Here is a 17,872-nt window from a genome sequence, read left to right as displayed (position 1 = left end):
GCAATAAATTAACTTTCTGTTTCTCCTTGAAAAACCTCTAAGTGTGGTTTTTTTTTTTAATTTGAGTGGCATCCCACACAATAGGAAACATTTCCTGATTCCCCATGGTACTCGTGCCCTTCCTCTGTGGATTATCTCCATCTCTGCAGTACACATCTTATCTGTCCATATTTGTTTACATGTTGCCTCCGTTATTAGACTATGTGCTCCTCCAGGGTAGGAACTGTCTTCTGTCTTTCTTTGCATCCCCAGCACTTAGCACAGACCTGGCATGTTGCATGAACTTAAAACATGCTTACTCACTGACTGACTGACCCACACACCACACTCCTCATTTTACAGAGAGTAAAAACAATTAAGGCCAGAGAGGAGGAAGGTGACTTTCCTGAGGTCACTCGGTGAGTCGGCAGTAGCGCCAATACTAGAATCTAAGTTTTGAGTTCCTGAAGAGTAGGGTTTATGTGTGTTGTTTCAACAAACATCTATGAATGTTCACCTCTTTCTTTCTCTCTCTCTCTCTCTCTCTCTCTCTCTCTCTCTCTCTCTCTCTCTCTCTCTCTCTAGCTCTGTCTCTCTCTCTCTCTCCCTCTCTCTCTCTCCCCTTCCTTCTTTCTCCCCCTCATTTTTTTTGTGTGGTCCAGACCTGTGATCTCACATGCTTGAGATTCTACTACCAATGAATAGTCATCATGGCATACTAAATTGAGACCTGGCCTAGGAGTTAGGACAAGCTGGGTTAAGGTCATTTATCAGTATTGAGAAGTCAGGAAGACCTGGGTTCAAAAGCTGGTTCAGACACTTCTTCCTTCACTGTATGACCCTGAGCAAATCACTTAACCTCTCCATCCTCGGTTTCTCCATCTATAAAATGAGAAGGTTGGACCACATGACCTCTAAGTTCCCTTATGGCTCTAGGTCTATGACCTGTGACTTTAAAGCACTATAAAAACATCAGCCATCTTGGTACATGGGAGAAAGGACTCCTTTTCCTCATCTGTAAAATAAGGAGGTTGGGTTAGATGGCCCCTCAGGTCCTTTCCAGATCTAAATCTATGGTCTTATGATCACATGACATACTGGCTGGGATACAACCCTGCTTGTCATTCTCGGTGCCCCGGGCAAGTCTTGAACACTGCACAATCAGCTGTCATCTCCATTCGTTCCTTCTCTTCACAATTCAATACAGTGTCCCACTGTCGCCTGAAAAAAGACCTAAGCGAAGTCACTAAGAAAGAACCCCTCCTTCCTGAAGATCCTAAAGGCAGAGATCAGGTCTTGGGAAAATGTTGGCTCTCCCCTTGTTCCTAAAAGAGGGCCTTGCACATAGTGGCTGGTTGCCTGACTGTTTGTCCAATGAATATATGAATGAATGAATTACTAAGCACCAATACCCCCCTCACCCCAGAGAAAACAAGCCAAGCGGGGGTTAAACTAAAGGCCTGACAGCTCTAACCTCCCCCCCTTAGCCCCCAATGAAAACAAGGAATAGCTGTGACACTCTGGTCATTCCGGCATCTCTATAGGTCACCTTGGGGGTTTGTCTATCCCTCTACCTCCCATTATGTTCCCTGGGCAGGGGGCCAGGAAGAAGAAATCCAGTTGGAAACATGAAAAGGCACAGAGGATTGAAGGTCAGTGGAGACTTGTCTATGGAATCCTAGGGGAAGAAAAGGACCCCAACAAGCCAGCCTAGATGAAAAAATGCCCCAAGTTTGCATGGCCTGGACAGGTCTAGGGTGCCATTCATTCAAATAACACACATATAATCACATCCTTCCTCTGCTCATAATTGTTCTGTCATCACAGTCACTGGCATTTATATGCACTTTAAAGTTTGCAAAGTACTTTACAAATATTTTATCCTCACAAGATCCCTGGGATGTAAATGCCACAATTATCCCCATTTTACAGTTGAGGAAACTGAAGCAGGCTTCGGTTAAGTGACTTGTCCAGGGTCACACAGTTAGCCAGATTTGAATTAAGCTCTTCCTGACCACAGGCCCACCACTCTAACCACAGAGACACCTAGCTTCCCATGGTCTGCAGGAAGTCAAAATTCCTTAGCTTGCTGTTCATTCAAGGCCCTCTAAGCCCCTGCCCTAACCTTGATCTGTATTGTACTCTACCGTTCAGGCCAAGTTGCATGCCTCACCATCCCCTGAAACATCCCATACTCTTTGGCCCCCTGAACTTTGCTAATGTCATTCTTTGAGACAGGAATGCCTACCCTCTCCTTTTTTGGCTAACTGATGCCCTATATATCCTTCAAAGATCATGAAGTTGGAAAGGGAATCCAGAGAGAGGGGAATAAGTATTTATTAATGTGCCTACTGTGTGCCATATGCTAAGAGCTTTATAAAATTTCATTTGATCCCCACAACAATCCTGGCAGGTAGGTGCTATTATGATCCCCATTTTACAGTTGAGGAAACTGAGGCAAACACAGGTTAAGTGACTTGCTCAGGGTCATGAAGCTAATAAGTATCCTAGGCTAAATTCAAAGCCAGGGTCTTCCTGACTCCAGGTTGAGTGCTCTATCCACTAAGCCACCAGACACCTCTAGGCAGTTCCTTCCTGAGGAAGGGACCTCAGAGGTCATCTAATCCACCCTCTCATCAATCAATCAAAAAACATTTAATAAGTACCTACTATGTGTCAGGCACTATGCTAAGCTCATTTTATAGCTGAGGGAAGTGAGGTCCACAGAGATGAAATGAATCACGCAAGCAGATTTGAACCCAGATCTCCTCACTTGGAGTCCAATGCCCTTTTCCTTTCCAGCAAAAAGGCCCATGTCTAGAAAAACTCTTTGTCCAGCAAAGTCCTTGTAAATGGACCAGGAGTGAGTTTTGGCTCTGCCCTTGCACACACCTATTTCACCATTTTGCCCAGGGCCCCATGGATTCCCCTGGCATTTTGTGATTTCCTTGCGGCTACTTTTCTTCCTGCAGCTGGTGAGTGGGAGCAGAGGTCTCTTGGCTCCCTGCCTGGGAGAGCTTCCTTCATCTACCCTCCTTCTCTCCACCCCAGTAGTTGCTACATGTACTTCCAAAGCTCACTTCTACTTTTGGCCAAAAACTGGGAAGTCAGTTGTATCTGGCCAAAAGTAGAAGTGACTGTTGGATTTTCAGGTCCTTACTCCTCCAGGAAGCCTTCTGGGACTAAGAGGCTACATTTTCCTGTTCTCCCTTAGTGCCATGGGATTTAGAAATGGAAGGCCCATGTCACCACCTCCAGATGTCTCCTCTGATTTTCCACCCCATCTCCCAGGCAGAATTGGTCTTTCCTTCATCCAGCCTCTTAGCAGGCTGTACTCTTTTGCAGTGATCATGTCCTAATTTGCATCACGTATATGTTTTATCAGGTCCGCTAGATTATGAACCCCATAACTCTGCACACATCAGGTAGTTCATAAATGGAGTTATCTTCCATTTAGCTGTCAAATTGATCTGATCATGTCACAGGCAACACTTCCCCTCCAAAAAAAATTCCAATGGCTCCCTATTACTTCCAGAATGAAATATAAAATCCTCTATCTGGCTTTTAAAGTCCCTTATAACCTGGACCCTTCCTACCTCTCCAGTCTTCTTACACCTTGACTCCTGTATCTTTGGGCTACGCTGGCTTCCTTCAAGTCTCATTTTAAAATCCTACCTTCTGCACAAAGCCTCTCCCGTTTCTCCTTAAACCTAGTACGCTCCCTTTGTTGATTATTTCTTGTTTGTCCTGTACAAATCTTTTCTGTACATAGGTGTCTGCTTGTTGGCTTACCCATTAAATTGTGGGCTCCTTGAGAACAGGATACTGTCTTTTGCCTTTCTTTGTATCTCCAGAACAATGCCTGGCACACAGTAGGCACTTAATAAATGCTTTCTTTACTTGACTTAATAAATGCTTGTTGAATGAATGAGGGAGAGAGGAAGGAAGGAAGGAAAAAGAGAAGGAAGAAAAGAAGAAAGGAAGGAAGGAAGGAAGGAAGGAAGGAAGGAAGGAAGGAAGGAAGGAAGGAAGGAAGGAAGGAAGGAAGGACAACAAAGTAAATATATAATCCTTCCACCCTGTTCCCCCAGCCCCAGTGACCATAGCTAAGTAATCCAGGACTCTCAAGAGAGATGATAGGGAAAAAACTAAAACTAAAGCCAAAGTAAATGCTCATTGGTTGGGGAATGACTAAGCAAACTGTGATACATTAATGTAATTTGATATTACCATGCCATAAGAAATAATGAATATGAAAAATCCAGAGAAGCATGGGAAGATATACGACCTAATGCAGAGTAAAGTAAGCAAAATCAGGAAAACAGGGCAACAATATAAACAGAAAGAAAAAAAATGAAACTCAGTGCTATGAAATAATAATGACTAAGGTTGGCCATGGGGTGGGGGGACGTTAAGAAATTATACATTAATTCCCTCTTCTCAGGAATGGTGTACAATTGTTGAGGAATAAATGTTCTTTTGTTAAGAGGGATAGCCCAATGGGTGGAGGAGGGAAGAAGAACATATTTGGAAATAAAGGGATGTGTCAGTCACTAAGCATTTCTTAATGTGTCTCTGTGTAAGGCAAAAGCAAAGTGCTTGCCTTCAAGGAGCACACAGTCTAATGGAATATAAAAACAATAGATGTCAATAAATTAAGAGGTAAATTTTAAAAAATTTTAACATGGGGGCAGCTAGGTGGCACAGTGGACACAGCACCAGTCCTGGAATCAGAAGGACCTGAGTTCAAATGTGACCTCAGACACTTTCTAGCTGTGTGACCCTGAGCAAGTCACTTAACCCCAATTGCCTAAAAAAGAGAGAGAGAGAAAGAGAGAGAGAGAGAGAGAGAGAGAGAGAGAGAGAGAGAGAGAGAGAGAGAGAGACAGGGAGAGAGAGAGACAGAGAGAGAGAGAGAGAGAGAGACAGAGAGAGAGAGAGAGAGACAGAGAGAGAGAGACAGAGAGAGAGACAGAGAGAGAGACAGAGAGAGAGACAGAGAGAGAGGGAGAGAGAGAGAGAGAATACAAAAATGTAAACATGGACCTGAATAGAAAAGGCTAGGCTACACACTTCTCTTTCGAGACCCTATGGTGTTTCTCACCCACCTCCACGGTCCTTCTTGATTTCCTCTCTGAGCTTCCAGTAGACCCGGTGGGCTCTAATTTGGAGCTCCCTGATCTTATCCTTAACCCATTTCTCATCAGGGTTGCCACAAATGATGTTGCTCTTCCTCCGAAACTCAAAGCTGAAATGAGATGAGTCACTAGTTAGCATGGGGGGGCCTAGGGATGGGGACCAGGGGTATGGAACCAGATCACTTAGAGTCTGGAGTTTGAGAGGCAAGGAGATGTAGGGGATGAAGGGTCTGGGGTCCTAGAGACCCAAGTGACAGGCGCTGGAAATTGGGACTCTGGGGATCAGTAGGTAAGGGAGTAGAGACTTAGAGCACCAGCAATTGGGAAATAGGGTGTTGTGGACTTGGAGTCAAAGACACACAGTGACCAAAGGGTTAAGGACTTGGAGATTTGAGGAACCAGCAAGACCAGGGATTAGAGTCAGGGAAATTGGAGGCTGAAGGTCTGGAAGACAGGAAGAACAAGGCCTGAGAGTCTGGAGACTGAGAGATTTGAGGCCAAAAGGATCAGAATTCAGGGACTAGGAAGTCTGAAGACTTGGGAGTTTGGAGTCCAAGGAATAGGAAAGCAAAAGTGGCGGGGGTGGGGGGGATGGCAGAGTGTCATGTCAAGAGATTTAGAGGATAGGTAACTGGCACCTGAATGTCTAGGAGGAGAGGTCCAGCATATCAAGTGATCAAAATGGGGGGGGGCGTGAGGGGCTCTGATTGAGGAGAATAAGCCCATTAGCTTCCCAGAAAGGGATCTAGCCTCTGGGAAGGAACCAGAGAGGAAAAGAGCTCTTCTGAGTCTAGGATGACGGTGGGCATGGTAGGGAATGGAAGGAAGCCTCACTAGAGCATTGAAACAAGCTAAAGTTTCCTCTTCTTGTCAGTCCATCCCTCCCTACTTCAAGAAGAAAAATAAATATATAAGAAGTTCTGGGTATTAAGTGAGTGGACTACAGAACCACTAGTTCTGATCAATCAATCAATCACTAAACATTAAGCATGCCAGGCACTGTGCTAAGTACTTGGGACCCAAAGAAAGGCAGAAATTGCCCCTGCCCTCAAGGACCTCCTAGTCTAATAGGGCAGGTGAGGGGACCACATGTCCATCTATAAGTATACTCCAATGCAGAGGTGGCTTTACGCAGCCTCGGACTACAGGGGAAGGAGGGCCAATTTCATCAGCCCATGGCTCTCTCCCCCTACTTTGGCTGGCTGGTCTATGCCTCAGTTACTTATTGTTACCCCTCCAGTCCAGCCCAACCTACATATCTAGGAACCTTAGTCCTTCCCCAGGCCCTTGGATTGCACTGGAGCAGATGCAAGCCTAGGCAGCCTTATGCCCATGGCTGGGCTTTTCTCCTCCTCTCTTTCCTACTCCAAATCCCTCTGTGCTGTCCTAGACCTGGGTGAGCAGGTTTAGAGTCATAGACTCAGTCCAAGGGAGAAGAGATCTTAGAGATCACTGATTCCATTCCCATGTTAGACAGGTGAGGGGAAAGGCCCAGAGAAAGGAAGGGAATTTCCTAAGGTCACACAGTTAATAGGGCACTCACATGACCGCTCGAAGATTGCAGCTCCCATTCACCTCTTGAATCCTGTATTGCCTGATATGCCGTAAGAGGGCAGGTTTCCTGTGTTTAGTATATCTCAAACAGCAGTCTTCATAGGTGCCTATGGGTAATGTACCCCCCCCCCAAGGACCATTGGTTAGAACCATGGAACCAGCGAGTCAGAACGAGAAGAAATAGCTAGTTGCGTGCATTCATTTTACAGATTGGGAAACTGAGTCCCTGAGAAGGAAAGGGACTTGCCCAGGCTCACATAGTTAGTGGAAATGGGATGAAAACCCAGGCCTCCTGACTTCCAGGTCAAGACTTCTGACTCTTATTCCTAGAAGGCAGGGGAACACACAATTTAGAGGCAGAAAGGACAAGACACCATCTGGTTCAACAAACCTCCTTTTGCAAATAAGGAATGAGATTCAGGGAGGGGAAAGGACTTGGACAAAGTCACGCATGAGTCAGAGACGAAAGCTAGAATCATAGGATCTAAGGGAGTACAAAGGTACCCAGGCTTTAGGGCTTATCTGGTCCAACCTGTAATGGATCAATTATATTATTCCCGATAAATACCATCCAATCCTCAGTTGAAGACCTCCAGTGATGGGAAATTCACTGCTTCTTGAGGCAGTCCATTGCCATTCCATTTCTGAGCATCTCTAATGATTAGGGAATCTTTTTTTTCTTTATAATAACTATAATTTACATAGCACTCTAAAGGTTACAAAGCTTTTCCATACATTCTCATAGAGCCTCATAATAAAGGGAAATCAGGATGACATTTTTAATCCCTATTTTACGTGTGAAGAAATTGAGGCTCAGCCACGACTATACAGGTTTTCTAGATAGGATTTGAACCCATGTCTTCCTAACTCCAAGTTCAGCATTCCATACACTACAATACACTATTTCTGTAGGAACTCAGAATTGCTTCTGCAGCTTCTACCTGTTGTGTCTTGTTCTGCCCTCTGGGGCCAAGCAAAACAAAGGTAAACCCTCTTCCCCATGACAGCCTTTATAATGTTTGATAACAGAGTCAGCATGGTATAGTGGATAGAGTAGAGATGGACTCTTGAAGTCATCATTTACTAACTTGGAGTCCAGAATTGACTAACTATGTGACCATGATCGAGTCACTTTTACCTTCTCTGACCTACAGTTTCTTCACCTATAAAATGAAGAGTTTGGCTCAAATAGCCTGTAAGGTCACTTTCTGGGTCTAACTCTATGATCCTAACAATGTCCCCATTGTGAGGCGGCATGGTGCAGTGGGTAGAGCTCCTGAGGATTCAGCTTGGAATGCACTTACTGACTACGTGAGCCTGGACAAGTCAACCAGTTTCCTCGTTTGCCAAATAAGGCATTTAGGCTTAATACCTATTAAGTTCCTTCCAGCTCTAAATCCATAACCCTCTGATTGCCCCACCCCCAAGTCTTTTCTTTTTCAGATTAAATGACTAGATTCTTTACTCATCCTTTATATGGAATGATCTCAAAGCCCTACGCTATCCTGGTCACTATTCTCTGGACATTCCCCAGTTTATCTAAGTCTTTCCTAAAATGGTCTCCAAGAACTGAAGGCAGTTCTCTAGATGAGCTATCACTAGGACAGAGGGACTAACACCCTATACTCATTCTGGTCACTACTCCTTTCTTAATACAACTGACAAATACAACCAAACAAAATTGCATTGGCTTTTTAGGATGCCATATCCCACTGCTGACTCACACTGAGCTTGGAACCCACTAGAATCCCTGGATCTTTTTTTATGTCTTTATTTGTTTGTTTGTTTTTAATTTTCAACACACGTTTCTATAAGATTGTGAGTTTTAAATTTTCTCCCCCCTTCCTCTGCTCCCCCTCACCAAGACAGCATGCAATCTGATATAGGCTATACATGTACAAGCATATTAAACATATTTCCACATTGGTCATGCTGTAAAGAAGAAGAATTAGAACCAAAGGGAAAAACCACAAGGAAAGAAGAAACAAAAAAGTAAAGAGAGAAAATGCTGTGCTTCGATATGCAGTCAGACTCCATAGTTCTTTCTCTGGACATGGATAGCATTTTCCACCATGAGTCTTTTGGAATTCTCTTAGACCTGGGTCTTTTTTTTTTTTTAAGGAAAACTACTATCTAGCCATGCCTTGACCATGTGGGATTGGTTTTTTTTTAGCGCATGTGTACTTTAAATATATCCTTATTAAATTATTAAATTTGGCCTATTGCTCTAAACTGTAAAAGAGATTTATATATCCTGTTATCCAGTGTGGGAGCTAGTCCTCCTAACCTTGTATAATCTGCAAATTGATAAATACACCAACTTTGCCATTACCCAAGTCTCAGATAAAATGTTATATAGCATAGGGCCAAGCCCTTCAAAAAAGGAAATAATATTAGTCTGGCATAACCTGTGCTTGATGAAACCACATAGGCTTGTTGTGAACCTAGCTTCCTTTTCTAGATATTCTCCAACTGTTCCTTTAATAATTCTATGGAGAATTTTACCAAAAAAATCAAAGTCTCCAGACCCCACTCTCTTCCTTTCTTCTTGAGAGGGAGAATGTCATAGTAGAAATACTGCCACTTTTACTGAACACCTGGGTGACCTTGGGAGAAGTTACTTGGCCTTTCTAAATATTAGATCCTTTATCTATAAGGTGTGTGTGTGTGGGGGGGGGTACAGTAATAATACCTCAAGGCTGTGAAGGTCAAAAAGAATAATGCATGTAAAATATTTTCTAAGCCTTAAAGACCCAGTACAAATGAGTTGTTATTGTTATTATTACTATTATCTTTTTGAATAATAAGGGTATCTGCCCTCTATTATGTTTTGAGGCAACCAGGATTAAGTGCCTTGCCCAGGGTCACACAGCAAGTAAGTGTTTAAAGATAGATTTGAACTCAGGTCCTCCTGACTCCAGGACCAATACTCCATCCATTGTGCCACCCAGCTACCTCTCTACACTCTTGCTTGTGTCCCTTCTCCAGGACCTTTCAAAGGTCACTGACAATAGCTCAACAATCTCATCGGCCAATCTTTTCAGTCCACCGGGCCAGGTGATTGGAATCAAGGGCAGCCCTAGGTGCGCTCTTACTGTTTCCTTTCTTGTCTTGGATTCGAACTCCCTAATGGCCATTTTTGTTCTGTCCTTTCCAGGACAAGCATCATTCTCTTTGGCAGGGAAAACAGAAGGAATCTCTTCATTACTCCTTATCCATTTCACCTGAGCAACAAGCTTTCTTTCATCTTCCTTTCCCCTTATGTATCTAAATCCTCTTTCCCTCTCCTCCCACTCCTCTAATTCTAAGCTTTTACACTCCAGCTGCTATTCTGATAGGACCATACCATGCTGCTTCTGTAGTCACCCTTAATTATCTGCCCTTCTATCCATCTTATGAATGGCAGTGTAAACATCTAAGTTAGGGAGTTCTCTGTCTATCCACAAACTAGCCTGTGTTTGTGTGTGTCTTCAGAATTTCAATCTTGAGAGTGCTCCCACCTCCCTTGAACTGCCTCCATCAGTCTAATCTCATGCCACTAGATCCTGCCTAACCTTTCTCTCAACCCTCTGAAATCTGATATCCCAAGACGGCTTTCCTTCTCTATCACAAATTCTAAGAAAGTGTTCACTTCTCACTTCCAGGTTTCTCTTTTTTTCCTTTTCAGCAACCAGTTCTTTTTTATTCAGAATAAGCTCTAGGATACCAGTTCCCATTGTTATTTCCTCTAGTTTCTGAAGAATGAAATTGTTGTTAAAGCAAGTGGATAAGCAGTTAGCTGCTCTGCTTTAGGCAGAGAGAACTCCAGCAGCTAGATGTAGATAGTTAAGTCCCCCTGCCCCCATGACTACATCAAGCCTCTTGTGCCAGGCTTATGATCCATTTCCTCAATTCATGCATTTCCTCCTTCTGTCCAAATGGTCTGTTGCACACTTTGAGGACATATTGCTTCTGTCTCCCCCTCCATTGAGCTTTATCCCAGCACTCTCCACCAGGCTTTCCCATTCTGGTTCCTGTATTTCCTTCTTTTTAAAAATATTTTTAAAATTCAATTTTATATTATTTTCAATTCCAAATTCCATGAGTATATGTATACATGTATATACACGTGTATGTATATATATTTGGGAGGGGACGAGGCAATGGGGTGAAGTGACACGCCCAGGGTTACACAGCTAGTAAGTGTCAAGTGTCTGAGGCCATATGTGAACTCAGGTCTTCCTGAATCCAGGGCTGGTGCTCTATTCACTGCACCATCTAGCTGCTTTTCCATGAGTATATTTTCTTAATCTGCAATGCTGTCCCTTTATCTCTTTTCTGTTCTTCTTCAATAAGACAAATATATCTAGACCCATACTACAGGCATGTGTTCCAATCCACCATGTCTCAGTGATACCTATGAGAGAATTCCTGCTTCCTTCCACTAGCCTGTTTATAAAGTTCATCGTGAGGCAGCATGGTATAGTGCAGAAGAGGCCCCCTAACTCTAGAGTAGCACCCAAACCAGATCAAAATGTAATTGGGGGGCAGCTAGGTGGCACCATAAATAGAGCACCAGCCATGGAGTCAGAGGGGCCTGAGTTCAAATCCAGACTTAGACACTTGACACTAGCTGTATGACCCTGGGCAAGTCACTTAACCCCATTGCCTAGCAAAAACAAAAAACAAATTAAAAAAATGTAATTGGGGAATGCCTAACAAAACAAATAAAAATATAATACGACATAGATAATCTTAACTTTTTTCATTTCAGTTTAGCACCACTGTCATGGTGGATAGAGCATTGAACTTGGAGTCAGGAAGACCTGGGTTCAAATCTGGCCTCAGATACTTTCTAGTTATGTGACCCATGACAAGTTCTTAATGTATCTCTGTTTTAGTCTGCCCTTTCGGTCAAATGAGGAGTTGAAACAGGTAACCTCAGAGTTATGAGTCTATGACCTGCCCAGGATCACACTGCCAGGATGTCAGAGGGGGGAACAGATGGCAGACGCCTCAAACCCAGCTCCAAACCTGTGATCTCGCTGTGATTTCAGACCAGGTCTCCTCCTTTGGAGTCCATTGCTATGTTCATTTCATCACGTCTTCTCCACTCCCTAATGCTGCCCTTCCATGACTATCCCTCCCAAGAGAGACTACAGGAAAGTGATCCGAGTCACAGTCTTTGATGCCCATGTTCAGTGCACTGGGCACCTGGTGAAAATGGGGAGTTGGGGTCAGAGAGGAAGGAAAGGATAAAGCTTATGCCCCCAAGGGACTGGAACAGAGAAGGCTTCCCAGTGATGCCAGAGTGCAACTTTGCCTCTTCTTTAGGGCATAAGATCAGGAGGAAACCTGAAATTCTTTCAAAGAATCAGAATACTGGGAATACTGACTTTGAGGAAATGAGGAAGCTAAGGACCGGGAAGGGAGAGGGCCTCAATGAACATTATACAAATAGTAAGTGGCTAAGACAGTATCTGAAGCCAGGTCTAGTTTTTCCACTCTACCTCCACTGTCTTCTTTTGAATTAACTCCTTGGTTACAAGTCTCCCCGAAGCTCCCCGCTACTACTCCTTTCCCCTAGCTCTGATTTCCATCTGCGCTACGAGGGCAGCTAGATAGTCCAGTACATATAGGCCTGACTCTAAAGTCAGGAAAAGCTGAGTTCAAATCCTGCTTCAGACACTAGCTGTGTAACCTTGGGCAAGTTACTTAACCTGTCTGCCTCAGTATCCTCAACTGTAAAATGGGGGTGGGGAGTAGGGGCGCTTCTAAGGGCCCTGCTAGGTTGAAATCTATAATCCTATAACCCAATTGGTTTAAGGGTGAGTGGTAGATACTTCGTCTTCGAGCCAGAACACAAGGAAGGTCAGGGTTAAGACCCCCTCATTCCTTCAGCTCTGCTTTCTGGACCTGTCTTTGGACCTAGGGGAGTGGAAGTATAGGTAGGAATATAGAGGTTGCCCCCAAGCCACCATCTCCCGCAACTAATAATGGCATAGAGGAGGGGGAGAGAGGGACCACCTAGCAGCTGCTTCTTCAGCTCTTTGTAGGAAAAGGCCTGAAACTCAGATAAGCTGCCAAACCAGGGTTGAGGCGGGGGGGGGGGGGGGGGGAAGGGGTTGATTCGTGGGGTGGCAGTTAAGTGAAGAGCAAGAATTTCCTTCAGGAGGCCCAGATCAAGCCCCTCCTGCTCCTCTATGAAACCAGGACACTTGGCCTCTAGGAAAGAAGCCTGGCTTAGAGTCAGAAAACCTGAGTTCTAATCCCAGCTCTGCCATTGTCAAGGCACATACATCCCAGCCTCAGTTTCCTCATCTATAAAATGAAAAAGTTGGACTAAGGGACATCTAGGGTCTCTTCCAGGTGTGGTATTCTGGTCTATGTCCTATGTTCTAAGGTCATAAGTCATTAGATCATGGTGCAAAAGATAGGGTTTGGGGCCCGGAGTCAGGAAGACCTAAGTTCAAATTTAGCCTCAGATACTTACTACCTGTATCACACAAGGCAAGTCATCAAACCTCTGTCTGCCTCAGTTTCTTCAACAGTAATATGGGAATAATCATAGCACCTACCTCCCAGGTTCCAGAAGTCTGATTCCAGAACTCATGGTCTTTCACTCTATACAGAACTGCTTCTTCCATGATCCCAAGTATTGACGGCTACTTTTTCCGCTGTATATGAGCCTGGCCTCCCTATCAGACTGTGAATTCCTGGAGGACTGAGACTCCACCAGCCTTATGACCTCTGAGCAGAAGTCCTATAAATGTTCTATAACAATTATAACGAACTCTAGTCTCCACTCCAAGACAATGAGGAGTATTTTGGGTTCAGAGACTATCCCCTCCTCCCTTCAGGAGGATCAAAGGTATTGAAAGTTATTCTCTGGGCCATTCCTCCTATAATCAGCAGCTTGGCTGGGTGATAAGGCTTCAGGGGAGGGGGAATGGAGGACACTGGGTCTGATAAGAAGCCCCTGTCCCTACCCTGATCAAAGGCTGAGGGAGGAAGCAGCCAAGGATCCAGGAACTCCTCAGCCCTGTCCCTTAAACCAGGGCTTTCCTGTCCTACATGAAGGTTCTGGGATCCCATATATAAAATGGAAGTTCAATCCCTAGGGTTATGGCTCTGAGGAAATATAACAAAAGGGAATTAGGTTAGCAGGACCTTCTGAGCTCCACTGGTCACTCCTCCTCCTGCCTCTCAGGACTTAATTGGATAAGCTACCCTTAGCCTCATGGGAGCTGCAAGGACCCTCAAACCTGTGGAACTGAGGAAACTGAGGCCCAGAGAAGTTAAAGGGACTTGCCCAAGGTGATCAGAGGCAGCCATAGAATGTCAAAGCTGGAAAGGACCTTAGAGATCTCCTAGTCCGAATACCATCACCTGAAGTTTTACAGATGAGAAAACTGAGGTCCAGAGAGAGAATTTGCCTCAATTCACATAATTAGTAAGTAGCAGAGCTTGGATTCAAAATTTTCCTCTTCTGATTCCAAATCCAGAACTCTCACCCACAAAGCAGTTTCTCAAACACCACTGCTTATATCTTAGCACTGGATTTCACACTTTTCATTTAGTCTCCCCACTACAGTATCAATTCCCCCAAGGGCCAAGAATCAGAGTTACCAATGAGTAGCTGGTAAGAACTGGAAGAGCCATTAGAAATCAGCTAATAGTGTTGGATTTAAAATTGGAAAATTCTATAACAGCCACACTGTGCAATGACTGACTTTGATAGACTTGGCTCTTCTCAGCAATGCAAGGATCTAAGACAACTCCAAAAGACTCACGATAGAAAATACTATCCACATCCAGAGAAAGAACTATGGAGTCTGAATGCAGATGGAAGCATGCTATTTGCTCTCCTTTTATTTTGTTGTTTTGTTTTATTGCTTCAATCTCATGGTTCTTCCCATTAGCTCCAATTGTTGTTTACATCATGACTAAAGGGAAAATATGCTTAATATAAATGTATAAGTAGAGCCTATATTGCATGCCATCTTGGTGAGGGAAGGGGAAGAAAATTTGAAACTCAAGAACTTACGGAAGTGAATGTTGAAAACTAAAAATAAACAAATAAATAAATAATTAAATAATGTGAAAAGATAAAGTTGGAATGGTATAATCCAGCCACCTTGCTTGACAGATAAAGAAGCTAAGGGTTAAGATGATCCACTCAGGGTCACAGAAGTCGTAAATATCACAGCTAGGATTTGAAGTTGGGTCCTCTGGCTCCAAGCCAATTCATTTGAACAAACATTTATTAATCATTGACTCTGTGCCCCATATTGTGTTAGATGCTAGGGTTACAAGGATTAAAGCATTGACTATGTACCCAGCACTGTGCTAGCTGCTAGGGAAACAAAGATTAAAAAAAAAATTCCTGCCCTTGAGAAGCTTATATTCTACTGGGGTGGGGGAGAATAACTATACATGGACAATTGAATGCAAAATATATATAGCACTATCCACTCCACCTTCCTGCTTCTCTAGCCCCTCATTTTACTGATGGGGAAATAGATGGAGAATGGATTTGTTTTGTTTTCCCCCAGTGGGGGAAGATAGACAAAATAAATATCAGTGAAAAGAAAAGTTACATTAAAAAAAAAAGAGCAGAGGTTTACCCAAAGCTATACCCCAACTCAGGGAGGAGCTGAGACAAGAACCCAGGTCTCCCAACTTGGGAGGCAGTATAGTCCAATAGAAAGTCTCCACCACCACCCACCTCCCTCCCGCCCACCTTTGGAGTCAGAAAGGCTGGGTTCAAAGCCTGCTTCTGTCATTTAGTAGTAGAGTGACTTTGGGTAAGTCCCTTAACTACTCCATGTCTCTGCTTCCTCACCTACCAAATGAAGGCATTGGACTAAATGGCCACTTCTTGACTACTTCTTCACAGCATCCCCTCATCCTTTTGTTTGCCCCAAAGCCCATAGTCCATTGAATCGAAGAAAAACGAGAGGGGATGGAAGTCTTTTGAGGCTGTAGAATGGGGTGGGAGAGAGAAGGGAAAGGGAGAGATTTAGAGGCATCCTCCAGTGAACAGATTGTACCAAATAGCTTGAGGTGGTACAGAGTCCAAAGCTGTGGGGTAATTAAGGTGGGGTGAAAATGGGGAGAGGCTTCCAAGGGGAGGTGGCTGAGCTTTGATCAGCTAGGCAGGAGAAAAGCAGAAGAGAGGAGCAGAGGCAAAGGGATGGAGAGAGTGGGACCAGGATTCAGCTGGGGGAAGACGCAAAGAGGCTTGACATCACCAGGAAAACTTGCAGCTTACTGGAGAGGTACAAAAGTGTGTATGGGGGTCATCCAAAGTGCTATATAAATATCAGCTATTTTTTATGTTGTTTTTTGTTTGTGGGATCACAGATCTTGAGTTGGAAGGCACCTGAAAGGCCATTAAGTCTAACCCCCTCACTTAACAGATGAGAAAACTGAGGCACAAAGAGGTTAAAAGGCTTGCCTAGAGGGACAGTAAGTATCTGAGAGAATTTGAACCCAGGTCTTCCTGATGTCAAGTCCAGTGCCCTTATCTGCTATACCATACTGCATCAATCATTGGTGAGGGAGGGGGTGGTAATCCCATATGATACAAGAGGGACTAGATGCCTTTGAGTTCTTCCTCCCCTAATTCTAACATTTGGTGAGCATTAGGTGTGGTGAGGATACACTGGGTTAATAGCCAAGATGGATTCATATAGACTCTGATGTCCCAGGAAAAGGTAGCAGGGAGGTAGGTTCCCTAGCTTCCTGACTGTGTGGGGATGGGTACCTTGACTGCTGACAGCATGGGTCAGTGCCACCAGAAGGCAGGTTAGCAGGTGGAGATTCATTCTGATGGCTCCCTGGAGAAGGAGTCACAGTCCTGCACAAAGAGAGAGAGAGAGAGAGAGAGAGAGAGAGAGAGAGAGAGAGAGAGAGAGCCGGTAAGGTTGAATCCCCCATCCCATCACCCCCAAATGGGGACCCAAATCCTGGAAGTCCTCCTGGGTTCTAGAGTCTTGCTAAAGAAATGAAAGAGGGTGTCCCTGCTCTATATCCCTGGTTACTTACCCCCCACCTCAACACTTACTCAGTTTGGGGGTTTTTGCCTATGTGGCCATGCAACAGAAACTCCTATACAGTCAAGGATTTATCCTTGAGATACCAAGATTTACAGCTAGAGGAAATCATAAAGACAATCTTGTCCAACCCTCTAATTTTTACTAATGAGGGAAACCAAGGCTCAAGAAGGAGGAAAAGATTTGCACAAGTCACATAGCTAGTAAGTTACAGTCAGCATTTGAACCCAGGTTTTCTAACCCTGAAGTTCAGTGGTTTTTACCACTATGCCACATTGTCTCTTTCAGCCCTCGAGTTTCGTGTGGTCGCTGCACTCACCAAGTACTCGTAGCTCTCCCAGACCTTGTAACCCACTATGATCTCTACCTGCTGCACCAGGAGCCTGGAAGTGGCTGGTACTGTCTGAAGCTTCCTCCTTATAAGCAGGACCTCCCTCCAGCCCTTCCCTGCTTCCCACCCACCATGGACTCTGTTCTAACAGGCCCTAGCAAACAAAGGCCCTCCCCTCAGCAGGTCACCCTCTTCTCTTCCAAGAAAAGAAGTTTTGAAGGTTAGAGACTTTGTACAAGCCACCTGTAAACCTGTACAACTACAGCTGCATGCTACAGCCATGCCACGGGGAGTATGGAGGTGTGAGCGGCCTAGAAGGACAAAACCACCTGCTTTTCATTGGCCTCTGGCCCCCCCTTCCCCCACATGAAGAAGGAACTCTCCCCCCTCCCTTTCTCATTCAGAACAAGGGCCTCACAGAACTGCAGACAGTTAGAACTGAGAGGGTCCTTGGAACACAGAATGTCAGAGCTGGGAGGGCCCTTAGAACACAGAATGTCAGAGCTGGGAGGGCCCTTAGAACATAGAAAATCCTAATAATAGATTAATATTCTCTGGTATTTATGTAGCCCTTTAAGGTCTACAAAGTGCTTCATGTGCACATACTTGCCTGGCACACTGAATGTCAGCTAGGAAGGTCATCAGAACACAGACTGTCATCAACAATGTAACATACATGAAGCAATCATGTAAATGATCAAATGAGATAATAGAATCTTGGATTTAGAGAAGGAAGGGGTCTCTGCATCTATCTACTATAATCTCTTCATTTACAGATGAAGAAACAGAGCCAGAGAGCTGAAGTGAAGTGAATCGTCCGAGCTAACACAGGG

General features: G+C 44.3%; 1 protein-coding gene across 1 annotated transcript in view; it reads right to left on the bottom strand.

Annotated features, from left to right (window-relative positions):
- The window catches only part of CCL25 (C-C motif chemokine ligand 25), a 28,305-nt gene extending 11,175 nt beyond the window's left edge, over nucleotides 1–17,130 (bottom strand). The window contains exons 1-4 of the mRNA XM_020978161.2: nucleotides 17,028–17,130; nucleotides 16,420–16,512; nucleotides 6,661–6,778; nucleotides 5,088–5,227 (exon numbers count right to left, since the gene is read on the bottom strand). Of these exons, the coding sequence (XP_020833820.1) occupies nucleotides 5,088–5,227; nucleotides 6,661–6,778; nucleotides 16,420–16,480 (319 nt within the window). The 5' untranslated portion in view covers nucleotides 16,481–16,512; nucleotides 17,028–17,130. The remainder of the gene's footprint in view (nucleotides 1–5,087; nucleotides 5,228–6,660; nucleotides 6,779–16,419; nucleotides 16,513–17,027) is intronic.
- Nucleotides 17,131–17,872: the final 742 nt, after the last annotated feature.

Source organism: Phascolarctos cinereus, unplaced genomic scaffold (genome assembly GCF_003287225.1).
Source record: "Phascolarctos cinereus isolate Bilbo 61053 unplaced genomic scaffold, phaCin_HiC Scaffold_4;HRSCAF=312, whole genome shotgun sequence".
NCBI classification, from domain to species: domain Eukaryota; kingdom Metazoa; phylum Chordata; class Mammalia; order Diprotodontia; family Phascolarctidae; genus Phascolarctos; species Phascolarctos cinereus.
Note: the sequence above shows the minus strand (reverse complement) of the source record. Positions and strands in the feature narration are given on the sequence as shown.